The sequence below is a fragment of the Triturus cristatus genome, chromosome 2_1 (genome assembly GCF_964204655.1).
Source record: "Triturus cristatus chromosome 2_1, aTriCri1.1, whole genome shotgun sequence".
Lineage (NCBI taxonomy): Eukaryota > Metazoa > Chordata > Amphibia > Caudata > Salamandridae > Triturus > Triturus cristatus.
This window is the reverse complement of record NC_140581.1, coordinates 548,358,094-548,375,421: the sequence shown is the minus strand read 5'-3', so window position 1 is coordinate 548,375,421 and position 17,328 is coordinate 548,358,094. Positions and strand designations below refer to the sequence as shown.

General features: G+C 42.1%; 1 protein-coding gene across 1 annotated transcript in view; it reads left to right on the top strand.

Annotated features, from left to right (window-relative positions):
* Positions 1–17,328, top strand: part of CCNH (cyclin H) — a 211,271-nt gene that overhangs the window by 18,979 nt on the left and 174,964 nt on the right. The window contains exon 2 of the mRNA XM_085632430.1: positions 5,094–5,227. Within this exon, the coding sequence (XP_085488556.1) occupies positions 5,111–5,227 (117 nt within the window). The 5' untranslated portion in view covers positions 5,094–5,110. The remainder of the gene's footprint in view (positions 1–5,093; positions 5,228–17,328) is intronic.

Below are 17,328 nucleotides of genomic sequence, written 5' to 3'. Positions count from 1 at the left end.
CATTCCTGAGCCTGGCTAGATCAATCATCGGAGCACTTCTGCCTCTACCTTGTAAAGCACCAAAACCTCCAAGAATTCTCTGAAAACCTGGTTGTTGAACAGCAAAATCTTGCATAACTCCTTCATTTCCTGCAAAAGAAGGATTCTGAAAACCTTTCTGATCAAATTTTGTTTGAGCCAACATGAATTTCTTTTTAATCTTTTTCTGTTTTATTTTTTGTTTATCATGGCAATATTTTGCATACCTCAGGATCTCGTCAAGTAATTTACTCTGCCAGCAGATTACACTTTGGGTAATTTACAATCTCATCTCTGGTCTCAATCCGAAAAAACAAACTGAGATACAAATATCCCCATGTCTTTCCCATCACTGTATTCCCTTCCACTGTGTTGCTGGAACATCTGCAACAACTGCTCCTAGTACTCGTGAACTGATTATTTTGCTTCTTGTGTCATTCGATTAATTTTCAACCAATTGGAGGCACTCTGCCTTTCAGGAAAGTAATCACATCTTCCTATTTCTCCATAACTACAGGAAATGATGCACTAGTGTGTGCCATTATCGCTGATTCTCCACATGGCCATTTTACAGCAGTCTTACACTCCGCCCACAAATTTCTTTGTACCTTAATATCAAAGAATGTATTTACATCAGTCTATAGCACTTTTGAAATTTTCGCATATCGATCAACTTGTATTTACTACTGCACAGGTTTGTTTCTCACTTTCTGGGAAATTGTTCATAAAAGCTGCAAAATCTCCTCTACTCCAAGGGACATGGACATACACTCCTCCCGCTATTTCTATGTTTTCTTGCCCATTTGGTTTCACATTTTTCAGTTTCACTCCATTTACGGATACATTTTATTAATTCCATAATGTGCAACTGCATTCCTGAAGAACGCATTGTTTCAATTGCTTCATCATAAAATTTAACCCTGTGACTTTTCTGCAAAGGAAAACTTTTAGAAAGGTTTACCTCGTATTTCCAAGCCAATTCGGTCAATTTATCATGTTTTAATTGCTGCCTGTCTTGTAAATTCTTTAGACAGGTAAATCGATTCTTTCTCTTGATATTGGTTCAAATGTTCTAATTCTAAACGTCCCCTAATTATTTCTTTCAGTTCAACTTTTAATTTGGAAATATCTAATGGTCACTCCTTTTTCAGGTTCTGGGTTAGCTTGTTGAACTGTGCTTGCTTTCTGCCCTTGCAATCCCTGCAGCTACTTCAAACCTGGTGAAAAAATTCCATCTTTAAACAAATTTGTTTCCCTGAAGGTTACTGATGTTGTGAAAGCAAGCCTTCCCCCACCTCTAAAGGGCTGAACTGTCTGAGGTGGTCTCCATATAACAATCTGTGAACTTTTGAGAGGTCGGAATAAGTCCGGTTTTATAGGTAAATCTCCTACAGCTCCTTGAGCATCTGAAGTCAAGTTAACATTTACTGGGGTGATTGCAACTAGTCTAGGCACTATCTGTACAGTTACTGGTTGAGGCACTTGCAGCAGACCATGCTTAACAGGTGTATTTACCACATGTTGAGGAACAGTCTGTGGCTGTGCAATGCTTGGTGGGGCAATCTGTAGTACTCAAAGGGGTCTTTCAGTTTATACCACTCTAGTTTCCACAGGAGCAGTGGCTATTGTACTCCCCATTGTGGCACCACTCTCCGTACTATGTTAGTGTTGAATAAGGCGGGGGTCGTGCAGCCAAAATGTCTTCTAAAATGTCATCCCCTGAATTACTATCTGTCTCCTTTTTTTGTTTTTTCCTCCTCTTTATCTTTTCCCTGGGTCTTTTTCTTCCCTTTCTCTGGTATTTCTGTAGAAATAGCTGGATACAATCAAGTGTCTTCAACTTTGGCTTTCCTCCATCTCTGCTCTTCTTCATCCCATCGAGCATCTACATAATTACGCATTGCCCTTTTTGTTCTTTTCTGCTATTCTTCCCTTTCTTTCTCTCTGGATATCTTTCTCACATATTGAAGGCTTCATAATGCGTAGGTCATGGGGCGGTTTCGTTTCACACAATTTTTTATTTTTCAGTCTCTCAATAATTGTAGTCTCTAAGCTACCATATTTGGGAAATCTTAAAACTCCTTCCTTCTCAGTGATCTTGCACCGTTGAAGAAGCCATAACCATGTAGGTAATCCCAATTCAGTTGTCGTATAATGTGCCGACATGCCCTCAAGGTGCCTCTTCACCCTCCCGTACCGGAATTGTAACATCTCCCTTAACAAAACCTTTGAATTCTTTAAAACATTTCATGATTCTGGCAATATCGCAATGTAAACAATTTCAATTCAATATTTTGATTCTATTCTGTAAACGTCAGATTTCCTTTACTCTAGTCCTGTCACAGTCGTCCTTTTATCAAAATCCTGTTCACAAATCCCAATGCGATATCCACACACACACTGACCTAGCACAGCATCCTGACCTCACCAACCAAGCACAGCGTGAAAGCACACCAACCAACCAATCTCAGCATGAAACACTGACGTATAAACTCACTCCACTCAGCAGCTCACCCTCATTTCCAATGTCTCTCGTGCTTACACAAACCAACAAAAACTTCTCAACTGACAATAGAAAAACATATATCAATTCTTGTTTGCTCTTCTAAAGAAAAACAATAGTAATTCATCCACACAAAAGAATTCCACAATCGCAAGTGAAATCTCGACCATGGTGAAATCCTCCTAATCAATGCAGCTTCACCCTTTTGCGCAGTTAGGTTCTGCTAACATCAACCAATATTAAACCACCACCACAGATTATTAGTATTTCTATCTCAATTGTGTAGGTTATGGTACCTCACACTGTACACCACAAGGCCTGGAAACAAGAAATACCGTTCGACGATGGCTTACTCAAGTGTTTTCTACACTTGTCTTTATATCAATCAAGGGTCTTCTATACTTCAATAAGTATCCCAGGACTATACCAAGTCTAAAACTCTTCAAGCTCTTTACATGGAAACCAATAAATATCTTCATTCATCAATCCAGTCACTCGCAACAATACAACGCCATTACAAGAGACGTTACATAACCTTATTTATACTCACACCTCCAAAACAACAACTCCATTCGAAAATCGCACCAGGTCAGCTGCTTGAATTCTGGGCATTGGATTTTAGGATTCAGGTATTTTATTCTAACTTGAGTAATTATTTATAGCTGCTTAATCAAGGTGTAACCACAACACTGATACCAAAATTAGATAATATGGTTCAACCTTTCAATTACCATAACTTGCAGGTTAAGCCCCGTTCCAGCACTGGTTTCTTCTCAACTCAGGTGATCTTTGACACTGTATCTTGATTCAAAGTGCTATTTCGGCATCCCAAGCAAAATTTCAAATACAATTCCAAGTTCAGTCATTGATGAGAGTTTGAATCCGTTTTAAAAGCTTTATTCTCATTAAGAGATTAATAAGTGTCTTTGTACTCTTTTATTCAAATTAGCCAATACATCTTTGGTAAGTTTTCAGACATCTCATAAAAAGGTGTGGTTAGAACAAATAGTCAAATAATGCATCTAGTGCGTGCCATAAAGGAGTAAAACCCTATTCTAAAGAACCGGACTGGAATTTCAAAGTTAATAGAACTCATGAAGATTTCAAGTTCAAAGGAAAAGGGTGAGTTCAAAGTAGCGTAAAGCTCAAAGCCAAATTTAATGCAGCAGAACTTTCCATAAAGAGTAGGTCATGAAGCTCAGCCAAGTCTCAGTAATACGAGCAAAGGATCATACAGTTGCAGTAGCAATTTGTAAACACAAATCGTCAAAATAAACTAAGGATGAACTAAAGCAGCAGTAACCACAACCATCAGTCTAGGACAAGGGAATTTGGACAAGAAGGTGGGTAACGAGTGGATAACAAAACACTGAAACTAAGTAGGAACACACACTAATATAAAAGACATGAATACATGTTGCAGACATAGTAGTAGGCTTCTTCCTCTCTGGACCAATAAGATAGCAGCACTCTTCTGTGAGCAGGTTCAGCGCTTCTTTTCCGTGAAATTACATGCGGTTTGTAAAGCTTTATCATAAAGTAAGCTAAAGATATTCTTACGTAGTTAAGTTCTGGAAACATAAGCCTTAATTCCCATAAGGCATTGAACACCGGTTGGCCACCTAAATATTACATGTTTAACTGTGTGAACAATGAACTGTACTAGAGATGAGAAACTTCAACTTGCAAAGTCATTGTTAGGTAATGCATCTCATTTAACATGAACCAGAATTATTGTTTAAAATGTACTATTATTCTATTCGAGCATTAGGGGAGACATGTGAAAATGCAAAGTTTAGTCATTGCTAACAAAAAATGTCTTAGGATAAGTGATATATTTGATAAACCCGAACATTCTTTTATGACGAACATTTCTAAGCATGTCACATTGAGGTCAAGCTCCTAAATTACGTTTGTGTGCAGTTCAGCAATATTAGGTTTACTTCTAGTTTAAGGAAACGTGCTTCTTAGCATTTCTGTAGCCTATACAAATAGCTATGACTGTCTACTGCAGGTTACACATTTTAAATGAGTGTGGTTTAGGCTTTGAATTTTACATTAATCATTGCACATTTAGCTGCTAATCTAAATTTGTATATTAATTAGTGGACTTTATCACTAGCATCCTTCCCACTTTTTTCATTGTGGAGAACATCTACAGTATAGTGGGACACATTGCTTTCTGCTGTGCAATATATAGTGAAATATGTTGAACCAAATACCCATCCTTTCGCTAGAAGTTGGTCTGTAAATGACAAAAAATAAGAGGACAGTTTCAGGAAAATTAGATGGCTATTGGCTATCAAGAGACTCAAATTTGTGTGTGTTGTATTTTCTAAGATTTCAAGAATCTTTTCCATTTTCACACTGTTTTATGGAAGAACACTGAATGTCAGAAATTAATTGGTTCTACAGATGCAGAGTGGACTCTTGGAGTTTTGTAATTTAAGGTTTAAGATTTTTAATCCATGTTTTACTGCATATTGATAATAACCTGAATAAGCGATACTTACATTATCAGTTACTAGTGGAGGCTCTACTTGCTAACAGACTGGAATGTTTATGTTTACAGGAATTTGAAAGAGAATAATGTATCACAACAGCACACAGAGAAAGCACTGGACGTTTGCCAGAGAGGATGACATTACAAAATTAAGGATAGAAGCCAACAGGAAATTTAAATCTCAAGTCATGCACTCTGGAAAGGTATTAAAGAAAGTTGCTTTGTGCATGAAAAACGTACATAGTATGTAATGACGGTGTTGAAGGTGTGCTGCTCATGTGAGACCTGTAGAGTATGTGACCTCTTTATTCTTGCATCTATCCCATTCTCTACCCTCACTGTTTGCATTGACTATCCTACTTGGGTACTGTGCTTTGAGTGACACTGCCCTATGGAATGGCTCTGCAGGTAAGTGTTTAGTGTTAATATCTAGAGAGAGAGAATAATTGTAAGAGTATTGGTACATTTTTCATTTAATGTTCATGCAAGGTGAATTTCATTAACATTAAATTTTAATATTAAGTGTTTGTAAAGAGTTATACTTAGTGCCTGTTTGTATTGTTGATAGGATAGGATATAGGTTTATAGAGCGCTCGATTGCCATTGCGTCTTGGCGCTAGTGTATGAAGAAGGAAGTATGACCTATATTACGGAAGGACGATATGGTAGTGAACAACCATGTTTTCAAGTCCTTCCTAAAGAGCTGCTGATTAGGTTGGAATTTCATGGCCATAGGCATTTTGTTCCAAATCTTTGCCGCACAGTGCGATATAGTTCTACCACCCCGTCTTGCCCGTCTGACCTTAGTAGTTGTAATAAGACCCAAACTAGCAGATCTGAGGGCACGTGGGGGATATAAGGTGGAAACATTCTTTGGATAGTCACCGCACCTCCACCATGAAGTGCTTTGTGCACCAGGCATAAGGCCTTGAATTCCACCAGCTGTTGGATAGGAAGCCAGTGTAGTGCCTTGATTACTGCCGAGGTTGATTGCCCTTTAGGAATGTTTAGGAGTAGTCTTGCTGCAGCATTCTGTAGAGACTGCAGTTTTCTCATCTGGAACTTGTCAATGCCCCAAAAAAGGGCATTGCAATAGTCCAGTTTAGACAGGAAGAGTGCCACCACCACTGTCTTTTGCAGTTCTTGTGACATGAACGGAAAGATTTTTCTCAAAGTTTTTAGTAAAAAGAAACCGGATGCAGTAAGACTGTTTACCTGGGAAGAAAAGTTTAATTGGGCATCAAAAATAACCCTGAGGTTCCTGACCTTTGGGACAGGACACAGGCATTCTCCAGCCTCCACCGGCCACCAGGAGTCGTTCCACAAGGGCCAGCCGGGGCCAAATTCAATCACCTCCATTTTATCAGTGTTGATTTTCAGGAAGCTGTGGTCCATTCATGTCATGATCTCAGTAAGATGAGCATGAAACCTGGCAGCTGTGGCCTCAGGCTGGTTGTTGATGGAAATAACAAGCTGAGAGTCATCCGCATAAGAGACCAGGGCAAAACCATGCCTCCTGATAAGTCTGGCCAACGGAGTGACGTAGATGTTCAATATTGTCGGGGAGAGGGCCGATCCCTGTGGAACCCCACAGGGAAGATGGAAACTCTCCGATTGTAGACCATCCCAGCGCAACCTCTGCTCCCTCGCCTCTAAAAAAGAGGAGAGGAGGACCAGGGCAGTACCATCAACCCCCCCCCCCTCCCCCCCACACACACACACATCCGTCAGCTGCTGCACCAACACCGTGTGATTCACGGTGTCAAATGCAGCCGATGGATCTAGGAGTACGAGGACCGCCCTGCCCCCTCCGTCCACTATTCTGCGAATCTCTTCTGTAGCAGTGATCAGAGCAGATTCGGTAGAGTGATAAGACCGAAAACCGTGCTGTGTGGAATCCAGTAGATTGTTAACATCCAGATAGTTTGTCAACACCTTATTTACTGACTTCTCCAGTATTTTTGCTACTATCGGAAAACCAACAATTGGGCAATAGTTCTTTGGTTCGGTAGGGTCCAGGGTCGGCTTTTTAAGAATTGGCCTAATAGATACTTTTTTCCAAATTGCTGGGTAATCACCAGATTCCAGAACTTGGTTAAAAAGAGGGGTTAACTTTTCACATATCTTCCCAGCGGCAAGGTGCATATTGGCCGGGGGGCAGAGGTCTATGGGTGAGCCAGATTTTATAGTGAGGGGGAGTTTTAATACCTCATCATTAGCGATTGTCGGAAAACAGGATAATCTACAGTGGGTTGATCGAATCTCAGCGGGCAGTTGACATTGCTTATCCTGAGTCTCCCGAACACTCAAAAGGTCAATATAGATTACTTGCACCTTATTCTGAAAATATATGGCCAGTTTATTACACATGGCTTGATCTGATTTAAAAAAGTTGGCCTGCTGCGGATTAGCCAGCAGTTTGACAGATTTAAAAAGTTCCTTTGTAGAATTTCCGGCGTTTTCTATCTTAGTTGTAAAGAATAGCTTTTTTGCGGCAATAATTGCTTCCTTGTACTGTTGGATAGCTAGATCCTAGGTTATTTTCCTTTCATTGCTATAATCTAGTCTCCAAAGACGCTCAGTTCTCCCACAATGAACTTTTAAGCACTTGAGTTCCGGGCTGTAGCAAGGTGATGAATTCTTAGATCTTTTTACCATCACCAATTTTTCAGGCGCCACCTGCTCGGCGGCTGCCAGTAGCCAGCCATTAAACTGGGAGGCTGCTTCATTATTATCCTTTGCTAGCAAGGGCCCGCTCTAGGTCATTGCCTAGAACTTTGTTCCAGCGTCGCATTTTTATCTTGAATGGCTTACTTTGGGTTCAGTGGTTGTGCTGCCTGACCTTTAATGTTAAAATGGACAGCCTTGTGGTCTGCCCATGGGAGAGCTGATATTTTAATCAGGTTAATATCAGAAGTGTTTGTAAAAATGCCATCCAAGGTGTGGCCTGCCAGAAGGGTGGGTTTGGTTACTAATTGGTTTAAGCTGAATGCTGCCAGATTATCCAGCAATCTGACAGTATCCGAATTATTTGTTAGTTCTAGGTGATAATTTAAAATCACCCAGAATTGTAAGGGATTTGGCGTCTGTATAGGACTCCAAGAGCATAAACAGAGCTTGGGTGAAAGCCGCTCTGGGCCCAGGTGGACGGTATATGAGTATCCCCTGAAAGGTCGAGAGATTATTAAGTTTTATACAAAATTGCATAGCCTCCGCTGGTAAGACTGAGATTGCATGGGCGGATCCAAGATGGCGGAGTAGGGATCTGTGCCGAGTAGCTCACCTGGAGGCTCTTCTCTTTCTCTCCTCGGGCGAAATGTTTGCAATGGAAAGGCTCTAACTGGACGCAACATTTAAAACTCAGGAAGACTGCGGGGGTTCTTCGAGTGAGGAAAAAAAGAAATCAAACTTTGGAGTCTCAGCGGAGGTGGCGGCTCTTACCGATGCTAAGGCTCCCGGACACTGTTTGGCTTTTTCGGCGGACGATACAAGGTCTGCTTGGGAGCTCGGGGCTCGGCTGGCTTAGTCTCAACCTCCGTGCTGTCTCTCATACTGTCTCTCGTACTTGGCAGCTAAGGAGAATGTCTCCAAAAAATCTGCCACGAACAACGCGGAATAGCAAGCAAACAACAGGAGCTGCGGGTCCCTCAGCTGCAACTGTTCGAGCGGCAGCAGCGGCAACAGCTGTGTCTCCCCTAATCATTCCGGCCACCGGAGACGCTGGAATTCCCGCGCTAATGAGCGATGGACGCTCTGCTATGGATGGTGAGAGGACGGAAACCGAAGTACTGCCACTACCATCTCTGTCATCGTCAGCCGAGCCATTGCAGCAGGAGAGAGGAAACACTGGCAAACAGGTACTGAGACAACCTACTTTAATTGCAGGCTCACATATTAAGAACCTTGGTAGAAATGCAACCAAGACGATGGTTAAACCTCCGGCAAGAAAGGGAGGGCCAGCTGGGGGTGAAATAGACAGTCTCTCTTATGTCTCAGAAGCTATTCCCCTGAAAGCTCCCCCCGCCTCTAAGGAGACTCATTTGGGCAATGCAAAAATATGCAATATACAGGGGCTCAAACAATCAAAACCACCTACCGGTAACATTCCTGTGGTGCCTGAAGTGATACTCATTGACCCCATAACGGAACAGACACAAGCTGAAGAGCCGATTATCATTACAACGGCGGAAGCTGCTGAAAACCCGTGCTCAGGCTCAAATACGGCTGTACAGGTCTCTGCCGAAGGGGTGCGTACCGTCATCTCGGATTTACTATCTGTTGCTGAACCTGTTAGCAGCCCTCATCATATGCTGCAAGACATTGGGACATGTGAAGCAGAGGCGCATTTCTCTGGGAGAGGAGAGCCACCAGTGGGACATGCGGTACTCACCGAGCCCATTGAACATACGGAGCATATTGAGCTCATTGAATCCATCGAGCAAGACTCCGTTGAGGACCTGGATGCAGAGACTGGAACAGAGGATGAGGTGGGGGAGAGGTGAGAGAAGGACTTTTACACAGATAGCAAGGCAAAATCTTGTGTAGGAAGAGGACGTAAACCTAAAAGCAAGTTTAGGGCCAAAAGAGGAGGCAAGGCTGTTGCTATATCAAATCGGCCTATCATAAATAATATCCAAAATTTAAAGAAGACCTATCTGGACAAAAGCCCTTTAAGAAAATGGATCGAAGCAAAAGGTCTGGTTAAAAACATGACGATGAGATTATCAGGGGCAAGCCCCACAGATTTTTTAGAACCCTCAGAGCCTCTCCCTACTATGGAAGTGCTCTATCCTGCCAGCAGTCCTACCTCATTGGAAAATAGTGCCTTAAACGCACTAACTGCCCCATCTAACCTGTCATCTGACAGGCTAACTGATCAAGAACTGCTTTTGACTCAAGAACATGTGGGTGATCCCCTATCGCGGGCAGGTGAAAATCCACAATCTAATGCAATCACAGTTCCTTCGTCATGTGCAATGCCTCCCTCCCTTCCATTGAGAGCCCTACTTCTGCAACGATACTTCCTTCGGCCCATCAAGCGATGGGCAAACATCTACGTATTGCTAAATATGGACAAGGGCAAGAAATGACTGACCTCTCTTCAGTAGACACAATACTTCAGATTCTGAATGACCAATGGGTTGAAGCCCAGGAACACTATCTTCAACTGAGGGAAGACAATAGTAAAGTGCAATTTTCGCTGCAAGAACTTACTGCTAAACTGGGGGGGATCTCGCAGGATATCGTTTGACTTCAACAACGGGTGGTAGAGATCGAGGAGACCAGCACAAAAACGAAGGCCGTAGTCGACAAACATGATACTCAGCTGTCAGCGCTTCAACTAAAGGTTGAAGATTTGAAAACCGACAGACGCTCTAACCTGAGACTCTTTGGGATACCAGAAGGGTCCGAGGGCTCCGATCTGAGGGCTTACTTAGTGGGGCTGCTCCAAAAAGCTTTCCCAGACCTTGCAGACTGGGACTCACAAATCCAGCGCGCTCATCGTCTGCCTTTGGTCCTGAGAAATAGGGAAAATCAGTTTCCACGTCCTTTTTTAATTTTTTTGGGCAACTTTTTACTGCGCCAAGCAATTTGGCAGAGAGCACGCCCTAACGCCCCTATAGTTATAGGGGAATTTTCTATTTTTGCTCGCTCTGATCTAAGTAAAGAAACAATCGACAGACGCTGGATGCTTCGTAAACTGATTGATCCTATTAAATCAAGTGGAGGTCAGGCGTTTCTTCAGGAACCTGCCCGTCTCAAGGTCATCAAAAATGGATGCACCCATTTCTTTAATGTCAAGGAAGCTGAAGCGTATATTTCTAGTACTAGTGTGGGCAAGAGCCAGACCTAAAAATAACCTGAAGACTCAGCTTTAACCAATATGCGCATAAAATACAACTCGTAATTGGAAGGCTTGGCTCTTCAAAAATACTGGCCGTAGGGGGGTTTCACTGAGAACTAATAAGATGCTTGTTGGACCTTCTACCTAGAAATACTGGCTGATTATCTGGGCCCTCTCGTTTATTTTTGCATACTACTGAGAATATGAAAAGCGCCCATTAAGGTCTTTTTTGAAAGGATGGAGGGATGGGGCCTCTTAAGGTGACCTGCTACGCGTGCTGCCTTTCCAGCGGCAGCCGTCACTGAAGGGTGGCTCTTCCCCGGCCGGGGTGAGAGCCAGGGGGGAGAAGGGAGGGTGGGTTGGGGGGGGGGGGAAAAATTCAGTAAAAATTGTTCACAGGCTGATGGGGAAGAATGTGGTGAGGACATATCAGTTATATCTGTTTGGCTTATTTGCATAAGTAATAGGAAATATATCAGGGTATTTGGAGATGGGTTCAAGTTTCTCACTGTTTATAAATGTATGAAATAAAGTGCTTAGCTTGGAACGTAGCAGGGCTAAATAGTAAAAACAAGAGATCTTTGATTACAGAAGAACTAAAATTACACAACCCTCATATCGCTCTTCTTTCTGAGACACATATTGCTGGGAAGGATAAGAAATTACTTAACTAATTGGGATACGATATTGTAGTTTGCTCTACCCTCGGGTACTCCCATCAGAGGGGTGGCCATCCTCAAGGATAAACGATTTAGGATCAAAATATTACAGTCCTCTTGTGATAAGGATGGCAGATGGGTGGTTGCTCAATTCAGCCTTGAGAACCTTAAATATGTTTTATGCGTGGTGTACGGTTCTAATACAGATGAACCGATGATTTTTGATCAGCTGAATATTAAACTTTTGGACTGGGAGGGAGAACTTATTATTATGGAGGACTTCAATTGTATCATGGACTATAAAATAGATACAACTAGGTCCGGCAGTTTTCAAAGGATGTGCAAAACCAGGTCGTCTATCTTTGACCTATGTCGTATCCATAACATCAAAGATGCTTGGCGGCACTTATATCCAAAATTACCGGGATACACATATTATTCAGCGCCCCATAAACTCTGCTCAAGATTGGATATGGCATTAATAAGCGATAACTTACTAAAGGCCAGCACCATGGTTTTATGCCCCCGAATCTCTTCGGATCACAACGCAATAATGCTTATAATTACTTTAGCACACATTAGGACTTTTCCTAGACCATTCTCCTTCCCTAGACACTTAGTTTCAGATTCACATTATGTGATGCAGCTTAAATCACACCTTATAGAATTTATAGATATTAATATGGACTCAGCTGCATGTTGCATGGTTTGGGACGCTTGCAAAACAAGTATTGGGGGTTTTACTCAGGCTTATGTGATCAGACAAAATTTGGAATGCAGAAAGTGTAACGCCCTATTAATTTCCAAAATAATTTCTCAAGAAGAATTGCTGGCCTCAGCACTTCGATTAAACTCCCCAACGACGACAGAAATAGGCCTTAAACTTGGCCTATTAAAAAATGAAGCAAAGACTCAGTTTATTCAGAAGAGTAGCCGTAGCATTCATAAATTTAAAATAGCACAGTATGAGGGTGGGGACAAAATTGGTAAAATCCTGGCCTATAAAGTTGCTGAGGACAGAGCTCGCACTTTGATTACAAGTATCCGGGGGGACGGCAATATAATTTATAATCGGCCATCAGACATAATAGAACAATTTGCTGATTTTTATAGAACACTTTATACCCCAGAAAGCATACCTAATCCAGATACAATTCGGGACAATGTTGACAAGCATTTAATAAACTCGCAGAACATCTTAGGAATGGATTCGGTGTCTGACAACATAACCATGGTAGAACTACGTCAGGCTATAGCCCTACTACCCGTAGGGGAAGCGGCGGGGGAGGATACAATACCTTTGGAGATATATAAAGCGTGTCTAGCTGAATTGGAGTCTCTGCTATTGAAGGTAATGCAATCTGTTGGGTTTAACGGAAAAGCTCCTAATTCATGGAACAGGGCGAAAATAATTTTTTTCCTGAAGAAAGACAAACCGAAGGAGGAGAGAGGGTCATAACGACCCATATCTCTGATAAACACTGATGCAAAAATATTTGCAAAAATTTTACCATTAAGACTGTCTCCTATTTTGCCTCAAATTATTAATCCACAGCAACACGGGTTCATAACCGGGAGAGACACTACAACGCATGTAAACATGGCCATTACGGCATTTGATGTAGCGGAGATAGAGTCCACCCCACTCGGCATGATCTTGTTAGATGCTGAGAAGGCTTTTGACCGAGTGGGGTGGGACTATCTCTGGTGTGTCTTGTCTAAAATGGGGTTTGGGGGGACAATTTTTGCGGGGCATACAGGCTTTGTACGATAATCCAACGGCCTGTACCAGCTATGGGGGCCTGACCTCTCCAGATTTTTCAATCTTACGCGGCACTCGTCAGGGATGCCCTCTATCACCTCTTTTATTTGCCCTTTCATTGGAACCCTTCTTGTTTGCTCTTCAGTCCCAAACCCAAATTGTACCCTTTAGGTCCGGCTTACAAGTGCTAAAAATAACAGCATATGCCGATGACATCGCGGTCTACTCACAAGACATCGTGGAGGCACTACAAGGCATTGTCTCTGAGGCCGGCAAATTCGGGAATGTTTCTGGGTATAAACTTAATCAACAAAAGACGCAAGTTATAGCTAATTATACCCCAGCTGTGGCGGTTCCCGAGATTTGTAAAGTTGCTACATATCTAGGGGTCAAATTAACGGCCAAAATTCAGGAAATTAATAAAATAAATTACAACGAATTAACTAAATCTACTATTCTACTATTAAAAAAGTGGCATAGACTACCTCTGAACTTAATCGGCAGAATTAATCTAATTAAGATGAAGGTACTGCCTAAATTTGTGTACCTATTTCGATCTATCCCACTGGCTTTAAACAATATGTTTTTTAAGCAACTAGATGGCGCACTCAGATTCATCTGGGGCTATAAAAAAGCGAGAAGGTCTCTGAATCTTCTGAAAAATAACACGAATGTGGGAGGGCTTAATTTTCCTGATTTTAAACTGTACTTTTGTTTTGCGTATCCGCTCTTTATTAAACAGAGGAGGAGCACTTTTCTTTCACTCTTTTATGCTAAAACATGATTCAAATATGTTTTTGCTACGAGCTAATGACCCCAACTACTTCAAAAGAGTCAAATTCAAGACCGCAAGAGACTTAACAAAGATCTGGGGCAATATATTAACTTTCTGCAAAACTACTTTCTTCCACTCAAAGTTGCAGCTGTGGTGCAACCCGGGTCTTCCGGGTATCTTCAATGATAACAATGTTCTTAGCTGGTCCAGATTAGGCATCAGTGTTTTAGGGGACCTATATGGCACACAAGGGTTTTTAGATTTTAACACTCTTAAATTGCTATATGATCTCCCCAAAACTATGAGTTACAAACACTTACAGATACACGACTATTTGATTAACAAAAAACAAGTTCTGGAGGTTTCAGATAGCGACATATGGACCTGTCTATATTCTTTAAATAACAAATCAGTAATAAGTGATACTTACAGTCTCTTAATCGGTGTCAAACCAAACGATTGCTTTAAACTAGCTGATAAGTGGGGTAGGCTATTAGGCTCAAATATAACATTGAGAGAGATAGAGTGTTCTTTGTTAAATATTAATAAGTGTGTACGATCATCCAGTTTAAGGCTCCAACAATTTAGAACGAGTTGCATGCTATACTACACGCCCGAAAGAATCTCTAAATGGTCCTCTAACAATTCCTATAGCGATCGCACAAAGTGTCCCAAATGTTCCACCGAGGCCGCCGATCTAGTACATATGCTGTTCTCTTGCCCTATTCTTAAGGCCTTTTGGGAGGACATCCAGAAGGTTCTAAAAATTAAGCTTATTCAGTTACCCTCATTTACTGCTGCTTCGGTTTTGTTAGATATCTATCCTATCTCTTTTCCACAGGCTGCCCTGGCTACAATTCTTATGTCTTGTGCCAAATTAACTCTGGCTAGAGCCTGGACTTGCTCCGACCCACCCACGGTCTGGGATTGGTGGGCATTGGTAACTGAGATCCATTCGATGGAGTTAGCATCAGCGAACCTTAGGGGGTTACGTTCTCTGAGCAAACATGAAAAGAACTGGGGAACATTTATGGATAACGAGGCCCTCTCCATCTGTTTAGTACTGCCAAACAAAGAAGGAAGGGAAAAAGAGGAAGGGAGGGGGAAGAAGAGAGGGAAGAATTGTTTTTTTTTATATATATATATATATATTTTTTTGTTTTTCTCTTCTTCTTTTTTCTTTATAAACTCGTTTCCATAGCTCTGTATCCTGGCCCTGTGTGTTGAAAGAATGCCACAATTTATTATACTTTTATGTCTGTAAATACATGTATTAATGTATGCTTTATTTGTCAGCCTGTTTACAAATAAAAACTTAAAAAAAAAAAAAAGAGATTGCTTCCACCCGCACCTTTAGGTGATCTCAGTAAATAGCTATGCCCCCCCCCCCCTTTTCCTTCCTCCCTATCTTGCGAGCTGCCCGCATAGTCCTTCAGAAGCGCAATGTTCAGTCTGGACTTGATGTATTGTCCCTCCAGGTTTCTGTCACGAAAACTATATCCGGGGTGGCTAGCTGGATCAGATCTTCCAGCTGGTAGTTATGCTTTATCACCGAGCGGGCGTTCAGTAGAAAACACTGTACATGCTGCTCAGGTGTTGCCTTAGGGACCTTAACGCGCCCGGCTGTGATGGTATTATTGTCTATCCCCCTCACACTGTCCTTGGGAGCCTCACACTTTCCTTCTCTGTCTTCTCCCTGCCTGGTTTGTGTGCTCAGATTGATTCTGGATGCCTTGATTTTGTCGGGAAGAGCACTTCGGGCAGAGGAACTCACCTCTATTCATATTTAGCAGGGATGTGTCATGCTCCCTGCATATGGCTCTTTCCAGATCTAATAGTTGATTCCTACTGTATATTTGGGGCTTTAGACGACAAGAGGTTCTGGCACTGGGAGCGCTCTGGGCTCAGACGGGCTTGCCTTTGGCGCGCCCGCTGCACAGTCGCTCCTGCACAGTTTAAATAATGTAGGGAGGGGAGAGACTAGAAAGAAACTAGAGCGTCAACCCCAGTGCAATGCGGGCCCCTTTAATATCCGGGTGCCGCAGGGGCCGAGCAGGAAGCAGTAAGCAGAATTCTCTCAACCAGGTTAAAACGATTATTTTAAAAGCGTCTCAAAGTAAGTTTTTAAAAAATATATCCTTCGTAAAACAAATATGTGCAAAGCGCAATTGTCTAGTAATAAGTGAACAGCACCCAACACAATATATCAGGCACAGTTCCCTACCGCATACATGGATAAATGTTTATGTTAAAGTGGGAAATGTTGTAGGGTGAAAAGTATACAATCAGTATGTGTGAGTTGTGTTGTTTTAACTATAAGAGTATAATGCATGTTAAAGCCATTACATAATACTGTTTACAATTTAACAGGTAAGTGTTTGAGGACTTCTGCAATGTTGTCAAATTCAATCAAGACACTACTTGTCCCTTTTTCACAAAAGCGCTACCTCATGGCAGCCATAAGATATGCTCACTGCAGAGGCAGCTGTTGTCCAATTATGGTATTGGTTGGTTGGTAGGGTAGTATTTTGTCTGGTAGGAAGGTTGGTATGACAAGTATAGCATGATATAATATGGAAATTAGGGCAGGTATGTAAATAAGTTAGGTTTGGTGTGAATGCATGTTGGCTGGAAATGGTAAGGTAGGTGTTCAAGCGAGGCCCCTATCTGAAGGCAAAATGTTCTGTGGTGTGTGCCATTGTTTTAAATGTCACTGCGTGTGTTGCAGTTCTGATGAATTCCCTTATGTGCTGATGTGTGTATGTGTTGGAAACAAAAATACTGCAATACTGTTAAATTGATTCTGATTTTCTAAAGGGAAATTAAAATGGGGGAAAATGTAGCATCTGGCGGCCGTCTTGGGCTTGCCATTCTAACCGAGCGATTAACGCTCTAGCGTTTGATAATACTGGTCACCGTCTCCTTGCCTACTTACATAAGACCTGACTTGGCGGGATGTGCGCAGCAGACTTGCAGCTGGCGCGCCTAAGGCAAGTCAGTCCACACCTGAACTTAGCCAGGAATTCTACTCCACAGCCAGCAGGTATTCCTTCTTACTCTGCCTCGCAACTGTTCAATCTCTGCCCCCCCAACCTCTGAAGGTTGCCGCTCATCATTAGACCTAGCCTCAGCAGGGAGAAATTGTCCACACTGCAACATTTTGGCTCTCTGCCCCCCCAACCTCTGAAGGTTGCCGCTCATCATTAGACCTAGCCTCAGCAGGGAGAAATTGTCCACACTGCAACATTTTGGCTACCCACCCC